This window comes from Sinohyriopsis cumingii, chromosome 5 (assembly GCF_028554795.1).
Source record: "Sinohyriopsis cumingii isolate HCF-2022 chromosome 5, ASM2855479v2, whole genome shotgun sequence".
Classification (NCBI taxonomy): domain Eukaryota; kingdom Metazoa; phylum Mollusca; class Bivalvia; order Unionida; family Unionidae; genus Sinohyriopsis; species Sinohyriopsis cumingii.
The window spans coordinates 120,362,126-120,375,292 of record NC_142965.1 but is presented as its reverse complement, the minus strand read 5'-3'; the positions used below and the strand labels follow the sequence as shown (position 1 = coordinate 120,375,292).

Genomic DNA, 13,167 nt, shown 5'->3' with positions numbered 1-13,167 from the left:
CTTGTAGAGAGATTCAAAATAATGTTTATTGTTTTATGTTGACTGGGCTTTTTAGCAACCCAACCATAATCAAATAGTGTCTACTAAAGACACCATTAATATATTGCATCCATTTCTGAATTACTTCTAACGTATATTATGTTTCACCTCGACAAACATCAAACAATTATGACAGGATCATTAGCGGTCTTGCCCTGCTATAGTAACATGGTCACATGTTGTATTACCTTGAATATATGACACACCAGAATCAGAATATGTAAAACATGGAAAAAAGCTAATTTTTCACTAATAATATTGTGTACACAGGGGTTTTCTGTGAGTGACAGAAGACACCCCTAAATTCGGAAGGAAAAATACTTCCACATAGGAGGTTCAAATGCCATTCAGACATCATGTTTTGTTTAGAAATGATAATCCATTCTGGAGATTTTAAGCTATAACAAGCTATAACAAGATTTTTTTTCAAAGTGGCCATGACAGCAGCTATATTAGGTTTTGAAGTATTTTAGTGAAATCCCTATCTCAATATGACCTATATTAATATGACTTATATATTAATATGACCTATATTAATGACTTATATATTATGACCTATATTAATGACATATATTAATATGACTTATATATTAATATGACATATATTAATGACCTATATAAATATGACATATATTAATATGACCTATATTAATGACCTGTATTAGTATGACCTATATTAATATAACCTATATTAATATGACCTAGACTAATATGTTCTATATTAATATGACCTATACTCATACGACCTATATTAATATGACATATACTAGTATGACCTATAATAATATGACCTATACTAATGTGACCTATATTAACATGACCTATATTAATATTCAGGAAGAGTATTAATAAGATTTTCAAGGTCAGAATACGAAAGGTAAGTCTGATAGGCATCATTTTCATTTGTGATAAACAAATAATATAAGAAGTCTTTTAGTGAGAACCCCATGTTGATATGACCATCAGTGCAGATGGAGCAGCAGTAAAATAATTTTCAAGCTAGATGCCATTATGGCCATACCGGATGTCTGATCAGCACCATTTTACTTTAGATTCAATCAGACATCATAAGCTGCATTTAGTGAGATCCCTATGCTAACATGACCATCCATTCAAAAGGTTTTTGTTTTGTAGGTTTAATGCCACATATTTTTCAGTATATGACGGGCTAAAGATGGTGGCCAATATATCAGACAGAGGAAGAACCTTGGAAAGAACCACTGACAGATGGCAAGCTACTGGCAAACTTTTTCAAATACCCATGTTGGCTGGACCTGAGGCTTGAACCCATGCAGAAAGAGGTGAGATGTCAGTATCTGTTAAGGTGAGCACCATAGACCACTTTGCCACTCACAGCCCCCATTCTGAAGGAGCAGTGATAACAAAATTGTCAAAATGGCCAGTGTGATGGCCATATTTGATGTCTGATGGGCACCACTTTTAACTTGAACCAACTAGACATCATAAGAGATCTTTCAGCAAAGGCACGACCATCTAAACAGGAGGAGCTGTGATCAGAAGATTTTCAAGATGGCTTTCAATGTGACCACATCAAATATGGGATTGGCACCATTTTCATTTAAGACCAACTAGACATCATAAGAAGTCTTGAGAGAAAACACCATGTCATATGACCATCCATTCAGCAGCAATAAGATTTTCAAAATGGCCAGCACAGCAGCTGTATAGAATGTCAGATTGGTACCATTTTTATTCAAGACCAACCAAATGTAAAAAAATATCCTTTTGGTTAAAATATGTCCATCTGTTCATTAGTAACAGCAATAAGAAGATTTTCAAAATGGCTGCCATGATGGCATATTGGAATAAATGCATCTGTAAACCTCTCGTGAGATTATTAGGAATAGCATTACCTAACTGGTACTAACAGATGCTGCATAAGAGGACATCATAAAAACTCTTTTGGTCTATGACCAGTGGAGATAAAATTGTTTAGATAAGGTGACAAAATGGTGATAATACACTGATCTATTGGAGAAATAAGAATCATCAGATTTGGTTAACTGCTGGTTTCTGGCCCTCTCAGTAAATAGAAAAAAAACCGATAATTTGTATAATCAAAGCAGTTTCAAGCACAGATGACTATCTATTCAATCAATACATTTTTTGATGATAACTGTTCTCCAAAGATAACAAACAGATTGATAAAATGCATTACAAACTTTAAAACAACAACAATGTTCAAACTTACCCATGGATGAGTGCCATTTTGATAAATCCTTTTCTCTTGTTAATATAGAGGTTGTATTTTCCTGGGTGTGCTTCTAATGCTTCAACAGCACCTCCTACCACCACTCCAAGACAGCGGCCTCCCTTTTCCTGTGATAGGAGGTAGTTCATGCTCTCCTTTGTTACCTCCGCCACACCTGAGGTACAACATAAGTATGATGATCGACCTCATGCTTAATAGTCCTCTGTTTAACTCAGGAAATTACTGATTAACAGACCTCACTGATCAAAGTATGCAGGCTTAAACAAAGCTTGCTGTGCAGAAAGCATTATTGTCTTATTTATGAATCAATTTATGACTTTGACCTTTCACCTTTCGACTCCAAAAATTTAAAGGTTTTTTTCCTTAACCTACGTGTGAGTTACCCATGTTTGCTCTAGGAACACGCTTTAAAACAAAGACTTTTGTGCAAAACTCATTTCTTTGAGCCATAACTAACACGACCTTTGACCTGTTCATCCCCAAATCAAAAGGCTTCTTTCTTACCAAAACTATCCACAAACTTTGGAGCAGGTGTATGGTCAACAACTCAACTTTTTGTGCAGAAAACAACTCATCTTTCTCCCCCCAGTAATACTGACCTTTGACCTCAAAATCAAAAAGCTTTTTCCTTTTCGCAAGGTGCAGCTGGCCATCAATAAAGTTTGCTCCAGGTCAGTGATGTACACAAATATCATTGGGTGGAAACCATTTTTCTTTCAGTCATGGTGATCTTGACCTTTAATCTTTTGACCCCTAAACAAACTCCATGTGCAGGCCATCAACAAGTTTGGTACAAGTAGATGGTGTAAAAAAACAAAATTATTGTGAAGAAACAAACAAGGTAACAGACAGACAAATGTACAGATGGATAGACTCATAAAAGGATCGATGTCATACAAATATATGTTAGCAGCAAATAAAAACTGTATGAAGTAGCATAGAACAGCAGATTAAATCTTTCATAAAAACCCTGTAACCAACAATCCTGGCTGTTCCATCGTGATGGAAAGTATATAGAGGTTTGATTATATCAGACACCAAATTATGCAGCCCAGTTTTATAGCACAAGTATTACTGACACCAAATTATACAACCCGGTTATAAAGCCAAAATATTAAATTTACTGATACCAAATGAAGCAGTCCAGTTAAAAAACCAAAATATAAAGTCCCAGTTTTTATGTAATAATACACTATCTTTGCATCTATTTAGTTAATACTTTAATCACCAATTCCAAAATTCTGCAAGGGCATGTGGTTACCAACCCAAGGTTGGTGGTTTCTTGAGCATTCTCTTTTGCTGCACATATGTGACCGACATTAGCTGCCATTAACACAATTACCATGGAAGGATTGTATTGGTTTGTGGTATAAAAAAGTGAGATATATTGTATTAGGTGGAGAAGAGACATGAAAAATCTGTTTTAAAAATAGGCACAGGACACAAATTTGTGAAGTGTTCTATATTTTTTCCCCTAGAAAAGACAGTGGTGTTTGTAGCTTTAGACACCGAGTGTCACAGACACTCTGTCCAATAAATGAAGGGTCCTGTAAATAGTCATATGTTCAATCTCCAGCCCAGTTGACATGAAAAGGTAAAATGAGTTGCCCATTCAAGGTTGGTAGGTTGCCCATTCAAAGTAAATAGTTTTTGGTGGATATAATAGGTTGCCCTTTCAAGGTTGGTAGTTTTTGGTGTGTATAATGGGTTGCCATTTTAAGGTTGGTAGTTGTCTGTAGGTATAATGAGTACAGAGTTGATAGTACTCAGTGGGAATAATGAGTTACCATTTCAAGGTTGATAGTGCTCAGTGTGTATACTGAGTTACCATTTCAAGGTTGATAGTGCTCAGTAGGTATAATGAGTTGCCATTTCAAGGTTGATAGTTCTCAGTGGGTATAATGAGTTACCATTTCAAGGTTGATAGTTCTCAGTGGGTATAATGAGTTACCATTTCAAGGTTGATAGTGCTCAGTGGGTATAATGAGTTGCCCATTCAAGGTTGATAGTTCTCAGTGGGTATAATGAGTTACCATTTCAAGGTTGATAGTGCTCAGTGGGTATAATGAGTTGCCCATTCAAGGTTGGTAGGTTGCCCATTCAAAGTAAATAGTTTTTGGTTGGTATAATAGGTTGCCCTTTCAAGGTTGGTAGTTTTTGGTGTGTATAATGGATTGCCATTTTAAGGTTGGTAGCTGTCTGTAGGTATAATGAGTACAGAGTTGATAGTACTCAGTGGGAATAATGAGTTACCATTTCAAGGTTGATAGTGCTCAGTGTGTATACTGAGTTACCATTTCAAGGTTGATAGTGCTCAGTAGGTATAATGAGTTGCCATTTCAAGGTTGATAGTTCTCAGTGTGTATAATGAGTTACCATTTCAAGGTTGATAGTGCTCAGTAGGTATAATGAGTTGCCATTTCAAGGTTGGTACTTTAATATGGATATAATAGGTTGCCCATTTGAAATTGGTAGTCTTCTATAAATAATACAAAGTTGTCCATTCAAGGTTGGTAGTTTTCAGTGGGTATTATTAGTTACCATTTCAAGACTGGAACATTTTTACAGATAAATAGGCCCATTCAAGGCTGGTAGTTATCTATAAGTATAATAAGTAGCACATTCAATGTTGGTAGTTATCTATGCATTTACTGAGTTGCCCATTCAAGGCTGATAGTTTTCTCTGGGTATAATAGGTTGCCCATTCAAGGCTGGTAGTTTTCTATGGGTATAATAGGTTGTCTCATTCAAGGTTAGTATTTTTCTATGGATATAATAGGTTGCCCATTCAAAGTTGGTAGTTTTCTGTGTATATAATAGGTTGTCCATTCAAGGTTGGTAGTTTTCTATGGGTATCATAGGTTGTCCCATTCACAGTTGGTAGTTTTCTAAGGGTATGATGGGTTGCCCATTTAAAGCTAGTAGTCTTCTATGGGTGCCATGGATTGTCCATTCTGGTTGGTAGTTTCTATGGGTACAGTACATTATCCAATCAAGGTTGGTAGTTTTTTACATACAATGGGTTGTCCAATCAAGGTTGGTAGTTTTTTTGCATACAATGGGTTGTCCATTCAAGGCTGGTAGTTTTTTTAATGGGTTTCTCTGCCACATTAAAATGCATGATGCCAACATAAAGCAATTAAGATAGTTTTAATAAAATATGTGAAAACTTTAACTTATACAATCATGTGAAAACAAATGTTTCCAAAAGTTTCCAAATTGGATTGATCCAATACAATGAAGACCATATTGCATGCAAACTGGCCTTTTACTTATTAATATAAAGTTATTTTCATGATTAACTGGCCTTTCACTTGTTAATATAAAATTGTTTTGAAGATCAATTGGTCTTTCACTTATCAATATAAAGTTATTTTCATGACTAACTGGCCTTTCACTTGTTAATATAAAATTGTTTTGAAGATCAATTTGTCTTTCACTTATCAATATAAAATTGCTAACAGGATTAATTGACCTTTAACTTATTAACATAAAATTGTTGTCAGGATCACATGTATTTTCAGATACTCTTATTTCCAAAATGTTCTTCACATTAATAAACCGTTTCTAATTCATTGAATTTTTCCCCCAAAATAATTTCAAACTCAATAATACTTATGAATTATTATTTTCTGTTTTTAGACCTTAATTTAACTTTTCTTACCAGACAACATGAAATAATCTCGGTATATTGGAAACTTAAAATGGCCGGCTAAGACAAGCAAATGTGGAGTTATTCCAGGAAACTTCTCACTCCATCCTGTGGCCTCTGTGCTAAGATTTAAGAATGCACTACAGCTAAATATTCCATGAGGATGAATTCCTAAAATGTAGTTCTTTTTCGGGTCCAAATCAGCTGTTTTGACAAGTCTCATTGGAAAATAGTCCCGGAAGTATTCCCATAATTTCCATTGACGAACCCATTCACTCCGCCTCCCTCCTCTTGCACTTGTTTTTCTGTCATATACATACCAAGCGAGGCAGGCAAGTGGAATATGGTAATAATGAGTAAATAATAGTAAGTAAACACAGAGAAAAAAACATCCAAATCCTAAAAACAGAAAAGACAAAATATGCTGAAATACTGCTAGCGTCTGTAGTCGCCTCTGTAATGGAATGTTCAATGGAGCAAACTCAACACCAAAGACCTTCATCCTGGTTCTGGTTAAGTAAGGGTACAAATCTGAAAATAACATAACGATTATTATTAATGTTCAGGATTTAAAAAAGGCCATTGTTTAAATAATCCCATAAGTCAGTTCCAAAATGCAAGCAAGAGACTCAGATCTGCTATTGCAAAATGCAGAAGCAGAACTGGGTCTATTTTGTTTGAAATAATAATCAGAGCTAACAAACTCCATGTACCCAGATCCTAGAGTGCACTATGCATGGGTATGCAGTTTGCAATTAGACCCGACTAAAAAGTGAGTACACTTAATTTATGTTAGCTCAATGCATCTTTTCATCCATCAGTCTCTCAATAAATGTATACCTACCTACCTACCTACCTACACACACACACACACACACACACACATACATACATACATACACACCTACATACACACCTACATACATACTTTTACTTTAAAAAGCCACTGACAATACTAAACAATCATGATGAGCTGACTCATAGTATATAAGATCTGTAACAATGAACATCATGTAAAAATTAGATACATGTACCATTTGGTGTTGACATTGGGAAGTTGCATAGTAGCCGACACAACAAACTTAAACGAACTTTAATCAAGATATACCTATATGAAATCGATAGGAATATAATTTATTTTAAATTTACAGAAATTGCGATTATGGCATTCGTTATGTCTTTAATCCGCTGACAGACCAGACAAAAGTACATCATTGCTGAAATTTGACCTGGATCTGGCCATTTGCATTCCTAGTCATGTGACTACACAACTCTTGCAACCTACATGTCAATGACATCAGAGGTCATTACAGTCACGTGATATCCAGAAAAAAACATTTCTAGCGTTGCTGTAGGAAAACAAATTGAACATATAAATGAAAGTCACATAATTTTTCATAAAAATTAAAAAACAAAAACTTCTCAAACTATTTATTGTGAAAACAATGACCAAAAATCTGCAGCAACTGGAAGAAAACCAGACTGACTACGCAGAAAGCACATGGCAATGTGGTAGTCACGTGACACCAACAAAAATATCACTGACACGTGCTCAGTACTTCTTTAAAATGTTTTTTTTCTGCCCTGCTGTGATACCGACAGGTTTCTGGTCATTGTTCTCAGAATAAATATGTTGAGAATTAAGTGTGCATTATATTTATTTACAAACATTAAGTGCCATCCATATAATATGTCGAAATTCTGTACACAACAACTTTGGAAATGTGTTTATTGTTGATATCATGTGACTGCATGACCTCTGATGTCATTGACATGTAGGTTGCGAGATTTGTATAGTCATATGACTCAGAATGCAAATCATGGCCAGACCCAGGTTAAATTGAAGCAATAACGTACTTTTGTCTCATCTGTTAGTGGATTAAAGACATGACGAATGCTATGCTCACAAGTTTTAAGAAAATAATTCATATTCCTATTGATTTCATGCAGGTATAGCTCAATGAAAGGTCGTTAAAGTTTGCTGGGCTGGCTAGTAAGCATCTACCTTATGCCGACATCAAATGGTGTCGGAGAATTCCAACTTTTTGATAGGGAATGGACTCTGCCCATACACCCAGCATAAATGTCCAAATATCAAAAATTGGGTGACACGGGTAAGAGGAAACTCAGTCTAGTGTATATTTATATATATCCTCAAAGTAGTACATGTATATCCATGGTCATCGATAATTACATTTAGCAGCAGCTTTAGACTAACTAAAACTTGTTTTAAGTTTTAAAAACTTGGTCAATCACTGAGGATTTTAGTCTTTTACAGCAAGAATGATCAATGGTAAAATCCATATTTATTGGAGATTTATGGGAAATTCTAAAAAGTCTTGACAGATATTTTCCCCTGAAATGTAGCAGCTATATATTTGCTAGATTTCATGCAACAACATTCATAGGTGATGTAACAAGCTGTGACAAAAAAAAAAGATTGATATATCTAATTATTAAATGTACCAGAAAATGTGTCACTTCTGGTTTAAGATTTACTGTTTCCTTAGCATTAGCATTATCCATCCAAACATTTACTATTACTATAGCATTAGCAGCATCCTTATTACTTTAATATTAACAGCATCCTTATTACTTTAGCATTAGCAGCATCATTGTTACTTTAGCATTAACAGCATCCTTCCAAGATATGCTGTTACTTTAACATTAGCATCATTCTTCCAAGATTTGGTGTTACTTTACCTTTATCAGCATCCTTATTACTTTAGCATTTGCAGCATCCTTTTTTACTTTAGCATTTGCAGCATCCTTCCCTAACATGTTGTACTTTAACATTAGCAGCATCCTTCAAAGATATGCTGTTACATTAACATTAGCAACATCCTTTTTACTTTAGCATTAGTAGCATCCTTCAAAGATATGCTGTTACTTTAGCATTAGCAGCATCCTTCAAAGATATGCTGTTACTTTAGCATTAGCAGCATACTTCCAAGATATGCTGTTACTTTAACATTAGCAGCATCCTTCCCTAATATGGTGTTACTTTACCTTTATCAGCATCCTTGTTACTTTAACATTAGCAGCATCCTTCAAAGATATGCTGTTACTTTAGCATTAGCAGCATCCTTCCAAGATATGCTGTTACATTAACATTAGCAACATCCTTTTTACTTTAACATTAGCAGCATCCTTCTTACTTTAGCAGCATCCTTCCAAAGATCTGCTAATCATTTCACATTAGCAGCATCCTTGTTTCTTTAGCATTAGCAGCATCCTTCCAACTAAGGTTGTCACTTTAAAGTCTGATTGCTTCTAAAGTGTATGCCTTAATTTATTCTGCCCAATCATAGGCAGCAGTCCCTAATATTTCCCAAAGAAATAATTCCTTTTATCAGGTTTAGACAGCTCGGAATCTGTGAACAATGGTGCATAACAATTTCCCTTTTAAATAATGATAAATGGACATAGGTTCCTACCAAGTGGTTAGGGTTGGTAGCTCAGATGTTTACTTTCTAAGGACTGTGTTAAGATCCCCAGTCAATTTCAATGAGTTGGAATGCTGCCCCTTTGAAGTTGACACTGACATGTGGGGAGATGAATGAAGAATGGTCAAAGTGACCTTTCACAATGACTTTTTTGGCTTAAATGCGATAAAATTGTAATGCTCAATGCATTCAACTTTAAAGTTCAGTGCAATTCAAAATTCGACACTTCTTTTGTCAATTGTACTAGTAGAAAATGCATTTTCATGATTGTTGTTATTGTTATTGCTGTTGGGTTTAACGCCATTTTCAGCACAAGATAGGCTATACATGGTGGCCAGTATAACTGGTGGAGGTAGAGCCCTGGAAAACCCTGGGAAGAACCACCGACCCACGAGAAGCTACTGGCAGACTATCTCATGTACCCATGTTAGCCTAGCCTGAGACTTGAACCATTGCAGACAGAGGTGAGAAGGCAGTTATCCAGAACAGTGAGCACTTTTGACCACTGGCCACTCGGCGCCCCATCTTCATGATGCCATATGTATAAACATGGGTTAAAGTGACCTAAATAGTGTGCACTGGAGTAAGCCCTTACAACACATCCCTGCATATATTTTCTTTTTCTTTTCTGAATCAATCATGGTTTTAAAAATATCAGGTACACTCAGACAGCCAGGCCTTAATGCCGTCTCTTGCTAAAGTCACTCAAGGTTATCAATTCATCTGCTTACACAATGACCTTGAATTGGCTGTTTAGTAGTGTTTGGTGATGAATGCACACTGAATGTTTTAACAAAACTGAAGACAAAAGCATAAATAATAATAATACCAGTAATAATATTAAAATAATAATATCTAAGGTAACTATAATGACACATTATCATAAATCCCAAGGGTACAAGTCTCTGTCTATAACGATACCTCAGTACATAAATATTGCAAACATAAGGGGCGAGGGCCTGTGGCAAATTTCAATGATTTTTATGATATATTTCAATACACATCACCACCCCAGTACTGTACCTCACCTCCATATAGTGACCTAGAACTCATCAAACAATCTTTGTCAACAAGAGCCCATTCATGTACATGGTCACATGACTTGACATTCAACTTTTACCTCGGCTAGCAGGATTACCAAGACCTTACTGAATGGACAACATATATTATTGCTTCAAGTTAATAATAAAAACAATGAAATTGTCCATTTGTCAATAATGCCAAAATTATATCACAACAATTTTATTTTACAACATGAGACAAGATTTGTGAAAATTTACTAAATTATGAAATTACTGACCTTAATTTTTCATTGCCCTTCATAAATCAAATAGTTTTACCTGCCCACTGTGATAGCACTGTGACATTATCTAGGTCAATCACTGATGACCTTGTATGATGCATCTTTCTGACTGTGCCTGCACAGACAACTGGGTCAGAAAGTGTCATTTTAATATTGATGTTTTTGTACATTTTACCTTTAACTCACTCCATATCACCTCATGGGTGGGAGTACATGCACATTTTTCTGTCAGAAAAGGGTTTCAAAACACACAACAAACTCAAAAACCCTATTAATTATACCCATCCCCTTCTCCCAATCTAAGGCCCTTCCCACACTATTTTATAAACTTTGACATTTATGTAGTAGGATCCCTCTACCCCAACATAATGTCAAAATATGTCAAATGGGCTGGGGAGGGTAAATTCTATTATTTTTTTGAGAAGTTGTTTAAAGTTTTTATTTTTTTATTTTATTAAAGGTTTGGTCGTATCTCAGCAGATAGCATAATAAGAAATTCAGACTAGTGCAGTGGGTGTTATCTATAGTTTTCCCCTTTCTACTTAATGCAAACAACTCTATGACATCATTCTCGCAGTTCTGCCAGTCCTTGTTTCCTCTGACCTTTCCCATTCCACTTATGTTGGGAGGTCAAAATGTCTATAATGGTATAGGAAAGGTGAGAAGAATTTCTACCTATTCACATCCCTTCTGGAATTTGTAAGCCATCTGCCATCAGCACATACCATTAGTCCTATATGCAAGACGTATCACACGTTATTTGTTTTATTTTTAGTGCCACGTCCTGACGCCCAAAACATAAATATCAGCGTCGATGTCTTACATGACGCCCACAACATAAAAATCAGCGTCAAGGTCTTACATTTGGACTACACATACCATTTCTAAGTAGTTATGCCAACGAAATCGTTTTCGCGCGGACGCAATGTTATCCCTCGGTAAATGGTTTACCTCAAACGGATTTGTATTGATCTATATCTCTGCCCCCACCCCACCCAACCTCAATGCTCTATCCGCACACATACGATACAAACTGCACGTTCAGTGAACTACGTCAATATGTACCTGTTGCAGTAACAGTGAACATAATACGTCACGTGTTTTTTTTTTTTTTTTTTTTTTTTTTTTAAGACAGATGCTTCTATACTCGTTTTCTCAAAGAAATGCTTGAATGATTGGTTGTAATCACTCATTACAGACTACTTTAACGAATATCTATATACCGTTACACCACACAACACTGGGACATATATAATCCGGGTGTGTCGTGTGGCTGTGTGAACCAGCCCTTGTGGCATGAACTACTCCTACGTTACAGGTCCCTGTGGTTGCTACTATTTTTCTTAAAACAGAACTCACCCCCAAATCCTTCAAAACTCGGCCTTCTTGATGTGATGTTGTCACACTCACCAGTCCGATATTAACGTTACTTATACCAGCAATCGTCCTTCAGACCCTATCAGCCCTGCGAGTCAAAGTTCTTGTTTTGTTGTGTAGCCAGCTGTACGTGAAAAATCATTCAAAGATGTGTTTAATATAGTTTAATTGTCGAGAGTTCCTTTAGAATATATACACGGGGGCTTGGTGTTAGACTCTTTTTCGTCTTCATCTGAATCGTACCATGTATCATTTTTACAAGTAAATACAAGGTATGATCCAGGAAAGAAAACAGAAACACTATCTTACGTCGAGCTCGTGTGAACATACATACATGTATGTATGTATGTATAATGAGGACTTTGTATGACTTTTAATCTTTATAAGCTCTAAGCGCTTTACAACATTAGACAACACCTATAACATAAAAAACCATATATAATGATATTATTACAGAAAACAAACGCCATGAAATTAGAAAACATAAAAACTTGCTGTAAATATTTAAGGTAGGGAACATTATTGGGTCTTTAAATTTGTTCATACATACATACATACATGCATGCATACATATACACAGACAGACAGACAGACATGCATGCATGCACGCATACATACATACATATAATTATATATATATATATATATATATATATATATATATATATATATATATATATATATATATATATATATATATATGATTTTCTAATTAAAATAATATTGATATTTCACTGTAGTGAAAAAATAATATTTGTTCACTACAGGAACTACTTTTTCGGGTCAGAACGTACTTACCTCCCTTTGATATTCTGTTTTAATAAAAAATAAATAAAAAACAATTATACATTGATGAATTACTTGTGGTTGTTTTTTTTTTATATATTAATAATCCCTGTCTGTTATCTTTGAAACTTGTAGTTTGTTATTCTGGAAATTATTATGTAATTAATTAAAGTGGATTTTTTTTAGATGTATAGTGACAATTTTTGAATAAAAATCAATATTTATAGTGTGTAGTTGAGTACATAATAAATCGCACTAATGAAAATGAATAAAGCTCTGGATGTATGGTTTTGATGTGACCTCATTTGTTGATTGTCGTTTTTAATATCAG

At 35.0% G+C, this 13,167-nt stretch overlaps 1 protein-coding gene across 1 annotated transcript in view; it reads right to left on the bottom strand.

Moving 5' to 3' along the window:
• Positions 1-12,429, bottom strand: part of LOC149800075 (2-acylglycerol O-acyltransferase 2-like) — a 34,625-nt gene extending 22,196 nt beyond the window's left edge. Inside the window, exons 1-3 of the mRNA XM_089959636.1 lie at positions 12,033-12,429; positions 5,937-6,455; positions 2,252-2,426 (exon numbers count right to left, since the gene is read on the bottom strand). Of these exons, the coding sequence (XP_089815762.1) occupies positions 2,252-2,426; positions 5,937-6,426 (665 nt within the window). The 5' untranslated portion in view covers positions 6,427-6,455; positions 12,033-12,429. The remainder of the gene's footprint in view (positions 1-2,251; positions 2,427-5,936; positions 6,456-12,032) is intronic.
• Between the last annotated feature and the right edge of the window lie 738 nt (positions 12,430-13,167).